Source organism: Crocodylus siamensis, chromosome 2, assembly GCF_052110815.1.
Source record: "Crocodylus siamensis isolate JL-2025a chromosome 2, ASM5211081v1, whole genome shotgun sequence".
Classification (NCBI taxonomy): domain Eukaryota; kingdom Metazoa; phylum Chordata; order Crocodylia; family Crocodylidae; genus Crocodylus; species Crocodylus siamensis.
In genome coordinates this window covers 142,836,405-142,857,642 of record NC_143396.1, presented here as the reverse complement: position 1 = coordinate 142,857,642, position 21,238 = coordinate 142,836,405, and the positions used below count along the sequence as shown (strand labels likewise).

The window sequence follows — 21,238 nt, the reverse complement described above, 5'->3', positions numbered from 1 at the left end:
CAATAGCTGTCCTGCATTCAGGTCTGTCACTGCTGAGGTTGTTTAGTAGGGTGCCTGCATTCCAGGATGAAAAGGATATTTTTGTTTCAACTGCAGTTTGAGTGACCCGCGTGGAAATAGCTAGCCAGTTGGTAAGATAAGGTGATACAACTTGTGTTTGGGGCACCTTTTCTAGCCTTCTCCATGTACTGAGTGAGCAGAGGGGATCCTAAAAAGGAATTCTCAGTCCCAGTCACAGCTGCTGAGTCACCCTCCTGTCCCATTCCAAGGGTAAAGTGACCAACATGTGACTGCCTCCTGCATGTCCAAAATTTGGGGTGAGGTGAGCGCACTAGTAGGGAGGGAAAGACTGCAGCAAGACTTGGATAGGTTACAGGAGTGGGCTTGCAAAAACAGGATGCGCCTCAACACTGACAAGTGCAGGATGCTACACTTGGGCAGTAGTAACCAGCAGCACACTTATAAGATGGGAAACTCCCTTCTTGAGAGCACAGAGGCAGAAAGGGATTTTGGAGTCATTATTGACTCCAAGATGAACATGGGCCAACAATGCGAGGTCACGGTTGGCAGGGCTAACCGGACCTTGTCGTGCATCCACAGGTGCATCTCAAGTAGGGCCAAGGAGGTGATCCTCCCCCTCTATGCGACGCTGGTCAGCCCACAGCTGGAGTACTGTGTCCAGTTCTGTGCACCCCACTTCAGGAGGGATGTGGACAACATTGAGAGGGTCCAGAGGAGGGCCACCCGCATGATCCGGGGACTATAGGGCAGACCGTACAGTGAGAGACTGCGGGACCTGAACCTGTTCAGCCTTCACAAGAGAAGGCTGAGGGGGGACCTGGTGACCATCTATAAACTCACTGGGGGGACCAGAAGGGTTTGGGAGAGACGTTGTTTCCCCTAGCGCCCCCTGGCATAACAAGAAATAATGGCCACAAGTTGTCGGAGAGTAGGTTTAGATTAGACATCTGTAAGAACTACTTGACAGGGCAGCTAGGATCTGGAACCAACTTCCAAGGGAAGTGGTGCTGGCTCCTACCCTGGGGTTCTTTAAGAGGAGGCTTGATGCCTACCTAGCTGGGGTCATTTGAGCCCAGTTTTTTTTTCTGCCCAGGCAGGGGGTTGGACTTGAAGATGTACAAGGTCCCTTCCTACCCAACTTCTATGATTCTGTGATGACTAAGGACTCCCAGTGGTCATGTCATCTGTCCCCGTCACCAGTTGTCCATTATTGCAGGGACATTGTCAAAGTTATGGGTAGGGACCACTAGTATTCATGCCAAAAAAAAAGTGGGCTGTGTAGCAGCTCCTTTAATCTTTCATTTTCCCCTGCGTTTCACCTCCTCACTCCTTCCCCGATTGGCAGAGGGGCCTCCCCACTTGCCCTTGATTGGTGAGGAGGTGAAAACCATGTTTTTAAATATGCTATGGATTTTGTCTCCTGCTTCTAAATGACAGAGGAGCCCCAGCAGCCCCATTGCTTGCTGCTGGCTGGCTGGGAGGTAAAAACTGGCCCGTTTAAAACTGTGGTTTTTGCCTCCCAGCTATCAGGAGCAAACAATGGGGCCGACAGGGCCACTCTGCCAAGCAGTGGCAGGGGGATACATAAAGGAAACAGCAAGTTTAAAGGAACCACTACACAATGCACTTCCAGCACACATTTCAGTGGTCCCTAGATATAGGTATTGGTGATTGGTTATTGTGGTAGATGTTGGATCCAGTGGGAGAAGCCTGCATATCGCTTGCTTTACGTGAGGAGTCCATCACACATCAGCAACTGCACAGATCTTGGCAGAAGAGAAACCCGTGTCCAGTGTCAAGGAGGTGGAAGATGGGTTACTTTTCCACTGCAGCCTTCATATGCCTTCACAGCCATTAAGAAGTATGCCTTTTTCATCTGCCTGTTCCACCGTTGAAGTGTTTATATGATATTGTGTTAGACTGTTCTTTGCCTGATACCTCACCTTTGACATTACCTCCATGGGTTACCCTACAACAAGTGCAAGACTCGCAGTGGTGTTGCTCTTGTGGTCATTGGTACATGCAGGCCTGTCTACCCTGTCAAGGTGGCAGTCCTTGAAAAGTCTCCAACTGAGGGGGCTGGAATGTACATATACTCTCATTCCCAGGCTATTTTTCCATTTTTCTTCTCTAAGATTTGTACCAGTAGAAATGAGCATCTACATGGCCCCGGACTTGCTATATTGTGCTGGTAACCAGAAAGTGATAGTGTAACATTGTATGTGCTGCGGTCACATATTATCTGTGTCTCTAAAGGCATCTCTTTTTATATTTCTTTCAGTTTTCTTTCCCCCCAACTAAGATGAAAATTATAGAATTGTAAGAATGAGGAAATTTCATATTTGTAACGTAAGACTTTAGTGTGTTATTTAACCATAGAAGAGATATGTACTCCCTTTATCTAAACTGTATGCATTCTTAAGCCATACTAATTTTTTTAAAAGATGGATGTTAAGAGAACTTGTAAGATTACATTATTAAACTACTAAAACCCAGGAAATACTATGATTAAGCTTGAACATTTGTTATATAAACTTATTTGTGCCTCCTTGTTTTGTGTATCATTTCTGTTTTATGATCACAATATTATTCCTGCAGTACTTAGTAGAGAGTGGACAGCTTGTAGTAAATGAAGCAGTGTTAAAACCTACTTCTTAAATTATTGTAATATTCTCTTTTTTTGATTGCATATCCGTCTCATGCATATCAATCAAACTTCTGTTGACTTCAGTGACCTTTTGAATATGCTTTCATTTTTATATCTGCTGCATCACTCTGCTTTGATGTGTTCCACCTAGTATAAATTTCATAGATTTCATAGACATCAGGGCTGGAAGGGACCTCGGGAGATCATCGAGTCCAGCCCCCTGCCCAAAGGGCAGGAAGTCAGCTGGGGTCATAGGATCCCAGCAAGATAAGCATCCAATTTACTCTTAAAGGTGTTCAATGTAGGTGCTTGAACCACCTCCGCTGGCAGACTGTTCCAGACCTTGGGGGCTCGGACAGTAAAGAAATTCTTCCTTATGTCCAGCCTGAAGCGGTTTTGCAGGAGTTTGTGACTGTTCGACCTAGTCATCCCTTCGGGCACTCTGGTGAACAAACGTTCCCCCAGATCCTGGTGGTCCCCCTGATAAACTTATAGGTGGCCACCAGATCACCCCTGAGCCTGCGCTTTTCCAGGCTAAAGAGTCCCATGGCTCTCAGCCTATCATCGTAAGATCTGTTTTCCTGACCTCTGATCATGCGCGTGGCTCTCCTCTGGACTCTCTCAAGCTTCTCCACATCCTTTTTGAATTGTGGAGCCCAAAACTGGACGCAGTACTCCAGCTGCGGCCTCACCAAGGCCGAGTACAAGGGGAGAATGACGTCCCGGGATTTCCTCAAGAAGCATCTATGGATGCAAGCCAGCGTTTTGGTCGCTTTATTAGCTGCAGCATCGCATTGCAGGCTCATGTTCGTCTTGTGGTCAATGATGACCCCCAAGTCTCTTTCTTCTGTAGTGCTATCCAATGTAGCACTGCCAAGCCTATAAGGATGCTACAGGTTTTTCCTCCCAAGGTGGAGAACCTTGCATTTTTCAGTGTTAAACACCATCAGGTTCTCATCTGCCCATTTGCTGAGCTTGTTCAGGTCAGCCTGGATTACCCACCTATCTTCTGGCGTGGATGCTTTGCCCCAAAGTTTGGTGTCATCGGCGAACTTGGCCAGTCCACTCCTGACTCCAATGTCCACATCATTAATGAAGATGTTGAACAGGATGGGTCCCAGGACAGAGCCTTGAGGGACCCCAGTGGTCACAGGGCACCATGATGAGTGACTGCCATCAATTACAACCCTCTGGGTCCGACCACGGAGCCAATTTCCCAGCCAGTGGATCATGGTGGAGCCAAGGCCACAACTGGCCAGTTTGGCCAAGAGGTGATCATGGGATACCAGATGAAAGGCTTTTTTGAAGTCAAGATATATGACATCAATCTCTTCTCCCTTGTCCAGGTGATAGGTCACCTGGTCGTAGAAGGAAATGAGATTGGTCAAACAAGACCTACCCACAACAAACCCGTGCTGGCTATCCCTTAGGATGTTAGCCTGGGCTAGTCCATCAAGGATGGCCTCCTTAAACTTTTCTAAGATCTTCCCCAGGATAGAAGTCAGGCTAATGGGCCTGTAGTTAGCCGGATCCACTCTTCTCCCTTTCTTGAACATCGGCACCACATTGGCCTTCTTCCAGTCTTCAGGCAGAACACCAGAGCGCCAGGAGTTTTCAAAGATCCGTGCCAGGGGCTGGGCTATGACGCTCGCCAGCTCCTTGAGTACCCTGGGGTGCAGGTTGTCAGGGCCGGCTGACTTGAAAGTATCCAGCTTCTCAAGATGTTCCTTCACGAGGTCAGCATTGATGGAGGGTAGGGGATCCCCAACACCCAGATCTCCCTGTCCCATAGCAGGCATGGGCATCCCATGGGACTGATGAAAGACTGACGCAAAGTACCTATTTAATAGGTTGGCTTTTTCCTGGGCGTCAGTTGTCAGTTGTCCCATCTGGTTTAGCAGGGTTCCAACATTGCCCTTGCTTTTCCTCCGGCTCCCCACATATCTGAAAAAGGACTTTTTGTTGTCCTTGATGCTTGAAGCTAGTTGGAGTTCAGTTGCAGCCTTGGCTTTCCTGGTTTGCTCCCTGCAGGACCGGACCAGTGCAGAATAATCCTCCTTGGAGGTGAATCCCGTCCTCCATCCTTTGTAGGCTTTCCTTTTTAGCCGCAGGAGGTCCGCTAGGTCCCTGGAGAGCCAGGAGGGCTGCTGTGCCTTCTTGCTGCCTTTCCTCCGTGTTGGAATAGATTTAGCTTGTGCACTGAGGATCGCTTCCTTGAGAAGCAACCACTCTTCTTGAACTCCCCTCTCCCTGGGGTCATGGTCCCTGAGGGCCTGACTGACAAGCCTCTTGAGCTTGTCAAAGTTGGCTTTTTTGAAGTCAAGGACTTCTGTGCTGCTGATTGACTTGCCATTGGGTCTACTGATTTGTTGTTTTACCGGATTTGCTCTAGATGCACATTGTTTGTAATTAAAACAAAGACTCAGAGTGAGGAGGACTTCTATCACTAGAGGTCATTAGATATCCCCAACATTCATTTGCTGCCTGCTTTCCAGCCTGAATGTGCCCACAATCCTATAGAGAGAATTTTACCCGCCTCTGTAATTTTGAAGGGTATTTAATGTATATACATAATGCTTAACAGTTAGACAGACTTTAACGTCTCGTAATCTTTTATATGCATTTCAAAAAGTTGTCCTTCACTGATCCTTGAGAGAGAAATGGAGTGAAGCATTCACACTTCAGATACCTAGTGGAAGCTTGAGTCACCAAAATCTATACACACGCAAATGCAAATTGGCCTGCTTCTTTTAGATAGTTGTTTATTTTATAAGATTGTCATTATTAAAAGTTTCTCATGTGTAGCTGAAGTATATACGCTCCGGCAACAAAAGGTGCCTTAGGACTTTCAGATCTGTTTTCTTTTTCAATAAGCTGAAACTGTAGAGGGTTTAACAACATAAGTGTTATAAAAAGGAGAAGTGGGCATTTCTTGTTTCATTGTTCTTAAGAGCTATGGTGTAGTTCAGGTAACTGGGGAGAAAAAATAATCTCTGAGCCAGAAATCAGGTGTGTAAAATTTAACCCAGAAGGCAAAAGTTTCAGGAAACTTATAAGTGCCCGAAAAAAGAACTTCAAAATGGGAATGCTGAGGCAGCCTTTAACTCTAATTTTTTGGTTTTTAGGTGAAAGATTTTTTCCACCACCATCTGGTTTGAGCTATTCAACGTGGTTTTGCATTGAACACTTTAGTACATCTCCTAATAACCATCCAGTCAGATTGCTTACTATGGTGCGACGAGCAAACTCTTCTGAGCAGCACTACATATGCCTTGCCATTGTCCTTTCAGCAAAAGACCGATCACTAATTGTTTCAACTAAAGAAGAGTTGCTTCAAAACTATGGTAAGTATTGTGCTGTATCCTTTCATGTTGCTGTGACAGCATTATAAAGGTACTGCAGATCTTCATGATTAAGATTATGTCAAGAAATTGCTGGAACTTTCACTGAAACATCTCTGTCTGGCCCCAGGTAATTTTATAAGAAAGGAAACTGATTACTGGGAAGCACTTTGTGTAGGGAAGAGCAATGAGGATTAATATAAAGTGAATGATTGTGTTTAAATAAAAAATATTAAAACATGCACGCTCACTCATATGTAAAAAATCATGTTTTAAATGGAGTGGGTAAATGTTTGTAAATATCTCTAATCATCTGATATTTCTGGAAATAGTTCTGGCAGTCTATTAGTTTACTTTATAAAATACCTTCCTTTGATATCAACATTGTTTTCATAAATATAGTAGTTCCTTGCAGAGGGTCAAAAAAAGAAATAAAGAACTTACTAGTCATAACATGTCTTCAGATCTCTTAAATGAAATGAGACTGAATTGTTCCTATATAGAGAATATTACATTTAGAAATTTATTGTCACTAATTACTTTTGACTGCCGTTGAGGTAGAAGTTGAATATTATTAGCTAATAAGTCTGTATTTTGAACTCTAAGGGGGGACTGTACTTGAAGAGGCATTGTGAGAAAAGATGAGAGACTTTCTGAACGACTCTGAAAATCACTGTTTTTGAACAGTGTTTGGAAACTCAGCTGTTAGTAAAGTAACACTCTATGAGTTGGATGGCTGAATAATTTCTCTTGTTTTTATTCTAAGGTATTAAAGTGGATTAGTACATGTAGAAATAAGATAAAAGTCCACAGGGTTTCCAGATTTCAAAGTGGTGATAATCTGTGGCTAAATGCCTCTGTTTATTTGACTACAATTATTTTATTATAAAAAGAAGATTAAGGTGCTTGGCGGGTATGGAAAAAGATTATTTTTTTCTTTTTAAATTTGTACTTGTTCTGGTTTTGTCCTTTTTCTCCTTGTAATCTGCATGGAAATCTGACTTCTCCCAAGATGTCCTATCAATGTGAGAAATCAGTAAATATGGCAATGTGATTGGGTCTTGGGAATTGCATGTACCTTCGCAAATTAAATTAAAAATGCTTGTTACAAAACTGTGCACTGTTTCAATTAAAATAAAGCATATTACATGTTTAGAAAGTTAAGCAGCAGCTTTGAGTGAAGAGCTGAGAACACCTAAGGAATAGAGGTGGCTTTGGAAGGGGAGTCAACACCTGAGTTCTGTGTCTTGTGAAGGCATTACAACATAGTACTGATTTTGGCAAATATTACTGCTCATTTCTCATCGCAGTAGCAATATCTGGGAGGGACTTGGATTTTCTGATTGAATACAGGGAGACAAAAATAAAACTCTGATACCCAGAATCAACTTACAATTATGAAATAATCTTCTCTTGACTTCCTTCACATTAGCCAAATATCTTAGTCTGCAATTCCATATTTTAAAAAAGATCCTCTGTTTTTATCTAGCCTAAGTTCTCTGACCCTCCAGGTATGAAATTAGGCATAGTCATTTTTACCTATTCGACACAAATATTTTGAAGGTGATTACATCTATTGTGTGGTGTTTTAATGTCATTTTAAATGTTTTTAAATATGCAAGTTATTTAAACATTGGAGTTTTCATATATATTTGATTAAATATTCTTAGAACAGATTGAGGCAAAAATATTCAGAAATTAGAAAAATTCTTTCTGGTTCTTTACTTAGTCACTTCTGTTTTATATTATTTGCTTCCTTTGCCTCATGAGAGATCAATGATGTGATTATTTCAAGATATGTTAAAATATATGTTAACTTGTAACACCACAAAGTATCTGAAAGAAACAAATAACTGTCAAAATTCTCTGTTACCCCATGAAAACTACTTTATTGTGTTCCATCTCTCACTATACCTGAAGATGGTTAACAAATCCATTACCTGTTAGATGGTGGATAGGAGTCACTTGTGATAAAATTAACTGATACTTACATGGGATGGGATTTCCAAAAGTGTTGACTTTATTCTGTTTCGTCTGAGGGCAGAGGTAAGAACTGTTGACTTCACTGGAAGCAGAATCAGGCAAATGAGTGACTTGTACAGAAAAACTGGAGTTTTGATAGCATCACTTTTTTGTCATTTAAATTTGGCAGTGAGAGAGAAGAAAAATATTAATGTAGAAAGGCAACGCGAGAGTGTTACATGCATAAATAAGCTTTTCCATAAAAAGCTTAAAACAACAAACTCTTTTTGTAGATGAAACCAGATAATTTAAAAAGCTGTAAATAAGTTTAATTTAATTTATCCAAATTTCACATTATCATTTTAAAATATGGGGAAAATGAAGGGACATAGAACCACAAGATGTGGTCAGCCTCTTGAGGATGTTCTTAGGGAAACAGGACATCAATAGGAGACCTATTGCTCAGACTTCAATTCAATTCAATGTATTATTAAGGATTCTGGCTAAATGTCATGCTCCTGAAGATGATGTAACACACATACACCCATGATATAAGTTTGAACAAGGTAACCAAACTACAAATATTATACTAAAAATAGAGCCCACCAACATAAAAACATTATTAATGTAAATGTAGTAGTAAATCAAGACATGAATCTATAATATTGTTGTACATAGATCTACAACTGAGACAATAAAAGCAAGTCTAATGTTAAAATGCATCACTCTTATCAGTAATAAAGGATATTTAACTCTAATCACCTTCACCTTGTAAGCGAAAATTGTGAGATGATTTACTACATTTGGATCTGTTTTCTGTAAAAGCCAGATTAATTTCTCTGTTTGAGAAATGTATGAATTTCTGCAAGTACGGTAATAAATAGGTTCTCCTTACATTGTTATACAAAAAACAGTCTAACACATAGTGGATAGTATTGTTTAAAACTCGTAGACAGACTGGGCAACATCTTTTAGCCCTTGAAATACAAAATCTACTTCCAGCCAGAGCAGCTGTGGGCATCTGTTCGATCCTGAGTCTAGTCAAAGAGGACTGCCATTTATTATTGAGATCCAACTGTAAATACCTTTCTAACCCCCAATCAAGTTTCCAAAGAGATTCCGAGTAGCCCTAGCCACTGCAAAATCTTTCTGCCTGGCAATATCTTATATTCTCTGGAAAATCTGAACCATTTCTATGGGGAAGAAAGACCTTTCATTATCTTTGTGATAGTATCCCATCCCAGAAAGTACAAAAGTGCAGGAAAAAATTAAGCTAACCAGTGTGATTGGAGAGGAGGGGGATTATTAGTATCTTCTATGTAGCATAATTTAAGCAGATGAGATAGTAAAAGGGGAGGCAAAATCCTGGCATTCTAATAATAATATTAGTTAAAATAGAATTCATTCCCATCTCTAATCTCAGAAAAGATGCAGGAGTTGAGGGAGGAAGAGCCAGAAGAACCCTAAGAAACTTGTTCTGAGATATGTCTAAATGCCATGCTCCCAAAGACAACGTAACACATATGCATCCATAATATAAGTAAGTCTGAACAAGGTAACCAAACTACAAATATTATACTAAAAATAGAGCCCACCAACAGAAAAACATTATTAATGTAAATATAGTAGTAAATCAGGGGTGTCCAACCTTTTTGAATGTGAGGCCAGATCATGAAATTTTTATCACCCAGTGAGCCATATTCAAACACCCTCTGTCCTGGCCCAGAGAGATCCTGCTTGTGTAGCCCTACTGCACCTGCCTCTTACTGCAGGGTTCATGCTGTGAAAGAAATCAAACTTTGCACTGTGGTTGAAATCAGAGCTGACAGAACCAGCTTTTCTTTATTGAGGGCTATATTGTGATCACAGGGAGGATTTCATACAGCTAGGGGAATCATTCACTTGTCTGTTTAAAAGGAATCCTCCCCTTCTCTAAGTTTTCAAGCATTTTTATACTTAAGACAGATAAAGAGAAAAAAATACAAAAAAGAAAAGAAACTAAAACAAGTTTACTTAATTGGACATCTGTGCACACAGTAATAAGACATGCAGGATTTTTTATCTCAGAACATATAACTGAAATAAGCAGTATCAGCACTTCTGGTCTCTGTCTGTTTTTCTAGTCAGGGAGGCCAGAAGCCTGACTAAATTTACTCCTACAATGGTAGCTGCTGGTGGGCAGGGGCAGGAGGGACCCATTCTACATCCAGCCAGCTACTGCCCCAGAGACTGAAGGGGAAAAATAAATACCTCCACATCCCCCATGAGGGGGACTGGAGCGAGGTGGCCACTGCACCGCAGCACCTCACCCACCCGCCCGCATGGCCCCACTCACTATGGTGCCTGGCCACCCACGCATGCCGCCCAAGTGGCCTCGGTGCTGTGAGACTGGAGCGCGGGGTCCGGGAGACACCGCCTCCTGCTGCCTCACCCCATGGAGGTCATGCCAGGACTCTGCCTGCCAAGGCCCCCCCAGTGCTGGCTTCCCAGGTGCTGCTGGGGTTGGGAGGAGCCTGGCCAGGTTGGCACCAGCCAACAGAAGCAGTGGTGGAGCTGTGTGCTGCTCGGGACTGACCAGTGCAGGCAGGCAGAAAATGCAGTTGAGCCCCTGCCGCTTCGGCTGGGCTCGTCCCATCCTGAGCGGCACACGGCTCCCGCACCACTTTTGCTGGCCAGTGCAGACTCAGCCAGCCTCCTCCCGTCCCCAGCAGCTTGTGGGAAGCTGGCTTCAGTCATGTGCTGCTCTGGATGGGACAGACCCAGCCGGGTCAGCACTGGCCAGGAAAAGTGGCATGCAGCTGAAGTCAGTTCCTCATGTGCTGCTGGGGACAGGAGGAGGCCACCTAGATCTGCACTGGCCAGCAGAAGCGGCGGCAGAGCCGTGTGCTGCTCAGGACAAGATGAGCCCAGCAGGAGCTCAGCTGCATTTTCCCCCTGCCTGCACCGGTCAGTTCTGAGCGGCACGTCGCTCTGCTGCCGCTTCTGCTGGCTGGTGCCGACCTGGCCAGCCTCCTCCCGTCCCCAGCAGCATGTGGGAAGCTGACTTCAGCTGCGTGCTGCTCTGGATGGGACAGATCTGTCTGGGTCAGCACCAGCCAGCAGAGGTGGCGGCGGAGCCGTATGCCGCTCGGGACTGACCAGTGTAGGTAGGGGGAAAGTGCAGCTGAGCCCCTGCCTCTCTGGCTGGGCTCATCCTGTCCTGAGTGGCACATGGCTACTCCTCTTCCCGCACGCACCACGTCGGCAACATCAAGCTGACATGATGCGTGTGGGAACCTTGTCCCTTCCCCAGCCCTTCAGCAGCCATTAGGAAGCGGCTGAGGGGCTGGGGGCGGGGACAAGGGGTGGGAACGAAAGTAAACAGTGTTTACTTTCATTTCCCATCACAGCACTGCGGGCCACAGAAAATGCCTTGGTGGGCCACGTGGCGGCCCGCAGGCTGTATGTTGGACAAGCTTGTAGTAAATCAAGACGTGAATCTATAATATTGTTGTACATAGATCCACATCTGAGACAAAATCATTACTAGCAGCATAACTCCATACTTCAGCGCCATATAAAATCGAAGGGGTGACTTTGGCTTTGTATGCTGATATAGGAGCTTGGACTGGTCATTCTGCTGTGGTTTTATACAATTTCTTTATCACTGCTGTCGATTGGGCTGCCTTAGTTTTAACTGACTGAACATGTTTCCATGATGCAGAAGCTGTGAATAACACACCCAAATATCTATAGGTTTTGACAATGTCAAGTTTGGTTCCCCCCATATTCCATGGATATTTCATCAAACGACTTCCCCAATGCATTATTTTGGATTTATGATAATTTAGCTTTAAGTTTTGTCCACAAAGTTGCTCAAAAGTTGTAATTGCTCTCTGTAATCCAATAGGAGTTCTTGACAGTATAACAGTCTCATCTGCATACATTAAAATAGGAATTGGGGTTGCTGATAATTTTGGGGATTGCCTAGACTAATGTTGCTCTACCAGTTTTTCTTTTTGCATTCATACAAAAAATTGTGGACCATCAAATTTCAAAAATATTTTCAATATCAATATAATTTTAATGCTAATATTGTTAATTACAATTGAAAGTGTTAATAGAAAAATATTTGTTAATTTACATTACTGTTTACTATATTCTGTTTGCTTGAAATGCGTTGCTTTCTGAAATTTCAACCTTTATCATTGCAGCTTATTTTAAATATCAGGCCTGAGGAAACTGAAATATTTAAATCGGTGTATGAGTGCCACTAGTTCTAATGAACTGTTCCTTTTACTGTAGTGGATGACTTCAGTGAAGAATCGTCTTTCTATGAGATTCTTCCTTGTTGTGCTCGTTTTCGCTGTGGTGATCTTATAGTGGAAGGCCAGTGGCATCATCTGGTTCTGGTGATGAGTAAAGGCATGCTGAAAAATAGCACCGCTGCACTCTACATTGATGGACAGCTTGTTAATACTGTGAAGGTGGAGTAAAAACTTTAAAATGTAACTTGTATTGTTTCAAAAAGTTCATTTGCTTTACAACATATTTGTGTAGGTTACTTGTTGTCAGGCTGCTGTACATCATGATCATGTATTATCAATTGTTTTGAAGATGAGAGGGCCTGAGCTTTTTCTATATTGTGCTTGGTTTCTTGATTTTGTTATGCACATTCAAAGTGAGGCAAGGACTCCATTCACTTCTCAACTCTGAGTCTGTCCTGGTTTTGTTGTTGTTTTACAGAAAAGAGTAGCAAATACTATCAGGTCTTAAGCAAAGTGGATCAGTACTTGGGAAAGGAAGAGATTGTATCTAGTGTACCTGCATCACTGGAAATGGAGCAGTATTTTATCTCTTAATACTTGTCTGGCATTTGGTATTAATTCAGCAAAATAAGGAATATGCTAGTTTTGGTCATAAAATGCTACCTTTTCTCTAATGGCTAATGTATACTGGTATAAAAGTAACTGTGTGAACACTGAAGTGAAGGAAAGCAAAATACTACTTTACGTGAAACTTAAAAGTAGTAACAATTGTGGAAAGCTCCATCTACCTTACTAGAAAGAGTAAATGTGTAAAGTTTAGAAGCACCATGACGGTTATCTAAAAATGTTTTTCCTGATGTCATGTGGAACTTTAATGTGAGACTGGTTACATATCTACTGCATGTTGTATCATTTAAATACAAAGCATGGGCAGTAGCATTGCTGGAAAGGATCTGGGGGCTTTGGAGGATCACAGACTCAACATGAATTAGCAGTGTGACGTACTTGAAAAAAACAAATGTAATTTAGGGCTGCATCAGCAGGAATATTAAGTGTAAGATGCAGGAGGTAGTAGAACCAGTAATGGCTGATTTGGCTTCATCTGGAGTATTGTGTGAGGTTCTGTGCTCTACATTTTAAGAAGGATGTGGAGAACCTGGAGAGCATCGAAAGGCAAGCAGCAAAAATGATCAAGGGGTTGGAAGGTCAGCTGTATAAGAAAAGGTTGAGAGAGCTTGGTATGTTCAGCTTGGTGAAAAAGAGGCTAAGTGTGGGGAGGTGACTGCAGTTTTCAAATATTTGAAAGACTGCCATAAAGAAGAGGGAGAACAACCGTTCCCCTTTTCCACACAAGTCAGAACAAGAAATCATTATTTAAAATTGCAGCAAAGCAGATTCAGATTAGTGCTCAGGAAAAACCTTCTTACCATTAGAACAGTAAGGCAGTGAAAGACTGCCTAGGGAAGCTATATGATTTCCTCCACTGGAAGTTATTAAGACAACTCAACATTGGACGGGGATGATATAGGAATAGCATTTTTCTAGGGGGTTGAACCATATTGACCCTTGAGAGTCCTTCTAACATCATGATTCTACAATAGCATATACTTTTTCAAATGGACATCCTTATTTCTGATTCATAAATTTAAACAAAACAAATTAACAGTGTATTTGAAAAATACTCCTTTGGCTAATGTTCATGCTTTTATATAAGTCAATATTTGTTCCATAGATCAAAAAGGCAAAACTTGGTATCATTTTCCTACCAACTGAAATCTGTATGCTACTTAATATACCAGTGAGATCAATGGTGTAACCATTCAGACTGTTGCAATTGCAATAATCAGAGGGGACACAAAATAATGAAATAGCTTTCCGGCAAACACAAAAATATGAACTATAGCTATAATTCTATTTGATTATTTTATTTGCATTAAATTTGAAAAGGAAAAAAATTTTTAAATGTTCTGCCACAGCCTTTTGTTTATTTCTGTACTTGATTTCAAATCTGTGTGTACTCAACCTGTCTGTCCAATTAAACAAATAGACATAATTATTAGGTTGTGCGAAGAGGCTAGTATTCACTTTGGATTCGGATTCAGCTGATTCGGGGGACAGTGATTTGATTTGGTGACTCAAATCACTGTCCCCATTTGATTCCGCCGAATCTGATTCAGAGATTTGGCCACTGCCGAATCAGTCAAATCTCCTAATTGAACAGGCCCCATCCCCCGCCCACTCTCGCTGTCCCACCTGGCCCCAGCATCCCAGAACTTAAAACCCCCCCCAAACTCTGCACTCACTGGCTTCTGCCTGGTGGGTTGATCCCTACTGCCCCCCACTTCTCCGATGGCTGCTGCAGCAGCCAGTGAGTGTGGGGATTTTATTTATTTTTTTTTAACTGCCAGGACACTGGGGCTGGGCAGGACACTCATTGACAGGGCTGGGAGAGCAGGCGGGGGTCAGGGGATGCTCAGGGGGCTGGGGGAGCAGGAAGGGATTGGGGCCTGGTGGGGGTCCCCCCATGGTCCCTGCCCTCCCCCCCCAGCACAGATTCTGGGTCCAGCTCCCTGCAGTGTTGAGTGGGGACTGCCCGAATCTTTGAATCTTCTACAAATCTTTTCCAAATCAATGTGGAGGCTTTGAATCGATTTGGAATTTGGACCTTTTTATTGGTCTTCGGATTTGGAGATTCAGCCGCCGAATCAGGCTGAATATCCTCTGAATCGAATACAGACTTAAAAATCAGGGGAGGAACATTTAAATTAAAATTTAGTTGAATCCCATTTTAAACTTATTCACAGTTGATTTATGCCTACTCAGCTAGATGAGAACCTGACAGTGCCCTGTGTTGTTTATGATACTCCCAGTGCATTCTGCCTCCCATCTTCAAACCTTAAGACAAAATGAGCCAAAAAGCCAAGCAGATGGAAAGGGACCTTTGTTTGAATATAATAGGAGCGCCCAAACCAAGTATTCAACTATTTGCAAACAAATTAAAATTATTTAAGGTTAAATGTCCTAATAGTCTCAAATCTGCCTGTGAAATATGAAGGAATATCTAGCTATATGGCTGTGTTCCTCCTAATTCTGCACCCCTCCCATGGCTGCTAGAATGTTTTAAACATGACTTCCTTAAACTGTGAACAGTGTTCTTTGAGAACTATAGTAACATGTCACAGGGCTAATCGCCTCTCTCTTTGTACACTCATGACTGCTGGGTTGTGCTGCAACCAACTTGAATGCTACCAGGAGTAGCAAGGATTAACGGCCATAAGTCGACTGAGAGTAGATTCAGACTAGACATCGGGAAGCCTCATACACTCATACACTACTTTACAGTCAAGGCGGCTAGGATCTGGAACCAACTTCCAAGGGAAATGATGCTCGCTCCTACCCTGGGGGTCTTCAAAAGGAGGCTAGATAACCACCTAGCCAGGGTCGTTTGACCCCAGCATTCTTTCCTGTCCATGGCAGGGGGTCGGACTTGATGATCTGCTCAGGTCCCTTCCAACCCTACCAACTATGAAACTATGAATCTCCAATCAAAGCTTTGCACAGCCCTAATAATTACTTTGGCAGAAGTATTAGGTTTTAGTTAATGATTTAGTGAACTAATCAGGATTACTTAATGTTTTCTATATCAATTTGAACATTTCTAGATTTTCACACCTAGTTTTTAATTTATTTTCTTTCTCTAAATTATACCTATATCTCTTGAATAACTTTGTTTCTATTTTACAGCTTCACTATATTCACAGTAGCCCTGGTGGATCTGGTTCTGCTAATCCACCAGTAGTCAGCACAGTTTATTCCTACATTGGCACACCACCAGCCCAACGCCAACTCTCTTTGCTGGTATGGCGCTTGGGACCAACGCATTTCTTGGAGGAAGTTTTGCCAGTTTCAAGTGTTAGTACCATTTATGAGCTGGGACCAAATTATGTTGGAAGCTTTCAAGCAGTATATATCCCATGTAAGTATAACTAAAATCATGCAGTAATCTAGGATTTAAGTAAATTTTAATTGAGGCTCAAATTCTTTAACTTAAAGCATTTTTTAGGAGTGACACCATACTTACTTGCTATATTTTTGTTTATAACCTTGTCTGTATTCCAGTAATTTAAACAAGGCTACATTAAAATTTTAATAATATTTAACAATATGCAACTCAGATGAGAGTAAAATCATACAGGATGAAATGAGAGTTAGCAAACAATATTAATGATTTATTGTTGCAAAAGATAGTTGTGTCAGTACTGTCAGAATTTTAAAAAATATATGTTTGGAAAGAACATTTGACAAAGTGTGAAAACATTGGAAAATAAGGTTCAAATATATTTTATCAAAGTGTTTCCATAGTTCTATTTGCAACAGTTCAAATAGGGATTTTCTTCTCATTCATTGTGACAGGATGATAACTAGTCATCATCAAAGATTCTTCTACTTTGTAGAGCTCTCTTCTGCTTTTGCAATTAGAGTTTTTCCTCATTTAAAAGTGACATGCAGACAGATTACTATGTCCAAGTTTGGCTGTTTCATGGCTTTCAAGCACAGAAGACTAAAAGGAAAAACAATCAAGTGTGCTGCAGTAGAAATGTCCCATACAGCCCTGACTTTTTCTTTTGTCACTGAGAGTAACCTACCCTGCCTCAGAGAGAGCAAGTCTATTAAGTGAGTTTCAACATATATAGAAACAGAGCTTTCCTAAAAGACAACAACATTTTGCCCATGTTGCCAGAGGCTTTTTCCCCAGCTGTGGAAGAAAGAGACAGCAGCAGGTAATATTTGTCTGATGTTGTGAAAGACAAATCATCACTCATGAAGGAAAGGAGGCTCACCCTAGAGACATTCTGGTTGATGCACAAGATTTGGGGCATTCCTGTCATGGGCCTGTCCACAACAAAAAAGTGTGGGGTGCTCCCTTTTTGACAGCAAATATCCAGGCATAATAACTGATTTCAGACTCATTTGCCATTCCATGAATTTTCACCCCGGAATTACACATTGTTATCTTGGTCTGTTATGCGTCCTGAAGAAAACTGGTCATAATTACCAAACTGACCCAGCCAGGTTTGCGTCATGGGTCTGTTTGACACGCTTGCAAGAAATGAAGGTCCCCATGCCAAGAGCACCTTGACTGGGACCCAGAGTCCTAAGTCTTTGTTTTGGTTCCATAATAGCAGTTCAGTTTCTTGAAAAGAATGGCTTAGGTTGTAGTTAGATAAAAATATCTTCCGGGGAATCTTTTAGTCACACAGCACTGCTACGCTGCCTGCTGTGCCTGCAGCAGAGCCACTGCCGCTCTGCCTGCTACCGCCGGTGCCACAGGGGCCGGGTGGGGGGGGTAGGTATGTGGCAGCCACCACTTGTGCCCCTCCACGTCCCTACCCACTGGGACATCCTGCTGCTCCCCATCCACCTCCATTCCCCATAGTCCTCAAGACCCCCCTCTACTGCCAACACCACCCCCTGACATCCCCCTGTCACTTGTCACGCACACGCCCACCCACACCCATAACCTCCACCCCCGCCTTTCCTAGCTTACCTTGGACAGTGCCGGGGGCAGCAGGAGCACCACAGACACACTCTGCCCAAAACCAGAGCATCTCTTCTGGAGGACTGACACCTGTGTTTGTTCCATGCACGCCTTGCCCCGCTGTTCTGTGGAGCGGTTTGTTTTTGTTTTTGTTTTTTTGACCCCTTATATCCAGGGGTCTAATTTTGTCCCTGTGCTGCAAACTTGAAGCAGGGGGAACATTTTTTTAGTTCCTGCACATGCCTCTTGCAGCATCTCAAAGGGGTTTGAGACGCTGCTAGAGGCATGTGCGCGCTCGTCTGGATGCACCCGTTGTCACAGATCAGTAGATAGGCATGTAATAATTACATTTCCTGGCTAATTTTTTTCCTTGGTCATGGTCCAAATTCATTATCGTACCAAGCTCTATAAAACCAAGCTTTGGTGACGGACTCCTCTTCTTATCTAGGAAAGTCTGACTACTCTTGCAGGCCAGAAGGGAATCAAAGAAAGAAGCCCTAGAGAATGGGAAAATCCATTACTGGTTACTGTTGATCATCTTGCATGTCAGAATGAATGAGATGGGAAATGAGAATTTTTATGCAAGCCACAAAGCAAAAAATTGTCAGTAAAGCTGAATATAATTAACCTTTAATATGGAGAAAAATGCGTGTTTGTTTTCTTTTTATCTGATCAAAATGTGTACAGAATTTTGTCCTTTAATTCACCTACATTGATCGACACTTGTATGGATTGAGGAAAAATAAATGAAGGCAACACCCAACTTTAGCTATCTGTAAATTCAAGCCACTGAACTTATATTTGGAGATCATTTTGAAGTATAATTTACTTGAGCTGTTTCAATGTAAAATTTTTATTTTGATGTACTTTTTTTCTTTTTCTTTTATTTAAGGTAAAGATTCTAAATCAGAAGGAGTCAGTCCCTCTCCAGTGTCTTTGTTACCAGAGGAGAAGGTCTCATTTGGCCTCTATGCACTTTCTGTTTCTTCACTTACAGTGGCAAGAATAAGGAAAGTTTACAACAAATTAGACAGTAAAGCCATTGCCAAACAGGTATATTTACAAATTCGCAGTGTTAAATTCAGGAATATAGTTGTTTTAAAAAAATATCCTAATCATATAAGCCTTCCTAGTTCAGTTGTTAATTATTGCTGTGAATGCTCTCCAAGCGGCAGCCTGTGGGCTGCAAGCAGGCCACAAGGAAGCCATCATTCTAGCTGAAGAAGCATCTAGTGTCTCTGGGCTCCCCATCCCTCCTGGATTCTACTTCCTGCCCCCTTCCCACTGGTTGGCACGGCACAACAGAGGAACCTGGGGTATCTATATAGCTTGGTGCAGTGGGGAAGTCCATGGTCAGGGAGCTGAAGTGAAGTTGGGGTGCTTGTGTCCAGTAGTAGGGAGAGGTTGGGGGCACCCATGTAGCATGCAAGCCCATTGGTGTAGCCTTCAGGGCATGCAGCCCCTGGGCACTTAGAAGTTGGATAGCACTGGTGTAAGGTTTGGAGTCTAAACTGCTATATATTGTCACACATTTAACCAATTTATCACACTATAAAATGACAAATCAGCCACAAAGATGTTCCACAATTAATGTGGAACATCTCTGTGGCTGATTTTGTCTGATACTTTAAATAAAACATGCGGTGGGCTCTCCCCTTCTGGCAGGTTTAAAGGCACATGTTAGTCATCCCTCTGTGGGGCTGACCTGTACACACGTTTATAGGTGCCATACAGGGCTGCCTGGTGCACAGGTACTTCTCAGGTAGGGGGTGTACATCAGCTCCCCCTGAACCAGCACACACAAAGCCATGCATCATGCTACTCCCTCTGCACTTGTTTAAAGTTGCTAAGTGGTGAGAGCTGCAGGAAGCCAGCCCCAGCAGTTGCCCAATTATGATTAGACAAATTTTGTCCCTGATCACAGAAATTGTGTTCTGCCATGCATTTTGGCATGGTAGGAGATGCAATTGTTGGAATCCAGGATCAGATTATACTGGACTACTGAATTTATACCTGTCAATTTCCATTGTTACCAAAAGTGTTTTCTGTTCCTTTTTACTTAAGTTTTTAAACTGCACTGAACTTTTTTATTAGGTGATGCTCTTGGATTTTGCTCTATTTCTTAGAACTACAAATGACTAGCAAAGGGGTAAAAGAATATAATATATAATTTTTTTATACTTTTTTGTACATATTAGTTTTAATTCCTAATGAAAAGATTGAAGAATATGTTATGAAACAATAATGCTTATAGTAAGACAAATTAATATTATGAATTGCCAAATCCTGTGAAATTTGAATGTTAATAATCGTGCACATATGGGTAATTCCGCTGACTTCATTGGGGCTATTTATGTACCTAAATATTTTTAGGACCCAAGTTAATCTCCTAGGGTAAACAGCAGTTGTGACTATTAACTTTTACTTGGTTCACTGATATAATGGGTCTGATTTGAAAAGCTAAAAATCAACTAAACCAACTTTCTGCAGTTAGTTGATGCTAACTAATTAATATTTTAAAAAACCTTTCTTTAAATGTCCATGACTTGGTGATTTTATTGCAAGCTCTTCTTGTAAGAGTTGTTATAATTTTGTTTAGTAGAGAAAAAGATTGGCAGAAATCTTGGGTAAAGTCAAAATTTAATGATTATAAATTTTGCCAGTGGCCTCTTTGGGAATATTTGAAATGTCATTATTTCAGACCTTATCTATGGATTCATAGATTGTAAGGAGCTGGAAGGGACCTCACATGAGAGAAATTCACACACATTTTTCTCAAAGAATAAAAAGGCTTCTCCCTTGTTTAGCTGGCTGTGTCTTCCCATGAGAATGCCACTCCAGTGAAGCTGCTTCATAACTCAGCAGGACATCTGAATGGACCAGCACGTACCATTGGGGCAGCTCTGATAGGGTATTTGGGTGAGATTACAATTTGCTCTTTTTATAGGTACCTTAAATGGTTTTCTTGTATAATTGTACAAAACTCCATAAATGATGGTCTTACATTAATTGCCTTGATTTAAGTTATTTGTGTTTTCTAGTTTTAATGCTTCCCATTCATAAATAATGTAGATATCAAAAAAGAATTTCCATGGGGCCTGCAGTTTCACTAAACTAAGTAAATAAATGTACTTAGTTCCTTCTAAATTTACTTCCTTCTCTTTACTTCTGATAGAATTCACTAATTGCTTGCTTTTTTTTTAAAGTAACAGATATGATAATAACTATAAATATTGTACAACAGTGAGATTGATTAATCAATTTACTTTTTACTACCTTGTGCACAGGAGTAAGAACATTTGAACCTAAGCCTGTTGCCACTACATTACAGTATATTGGTGGAGCTGCTGCCATTCTGGGTCTTGTAGCCATGGCATCAGATGTAGAGGGGTTATATGCAGCTGTGAAGGCCTTGGTATGTGTGGTAAAGAGCAACCCATTAGCCAGTAAAGAAATGGAAAGGATCAAAGGTTATCAGGTA

General features: G+C 41.9%; 1 protein-coding gene across 8 annotated transcripts in view; it reads left to right on the top strand.

The window, feature by feature from the left end:
- Positions 1-21,238, top strand: part of WDFY3 (WD repeat and FYVE domain containing 3) — a 370,468-nt gene that overhangs the window by 225,542 nt on the left and 123,688 nt on the right. For all 8 annotated transcript variants that reach the window (XM_090036996.1, XM_090037002.1, XM_090036999.1 and 5 more), the window contains 6 exons: positions 5,794-6,012; positions 12,256-12,437; positions 15,963-16,194; positions 18,650-18,810; positions 20,565-20,676; positions 21,045-21,235. In XM_090036996.1, the coding sequence (XP_089893122.1) occupies positions 5,794-6,012; positions 12,256-12,437; positions 15,963-16,194; positions 18,650-18,810; positions 20,565-20,676; positions 21,045-21,235 (1,097 nt within the window). The remainder of the gene's footprint in view (positions 1-5,793; positions 6,013-12,255; positions 12,438-15,962; positions 16,195-18,649; positions 18,811-20,564; positions 20,677-21,044; positions 21,236-21,238) is intronic.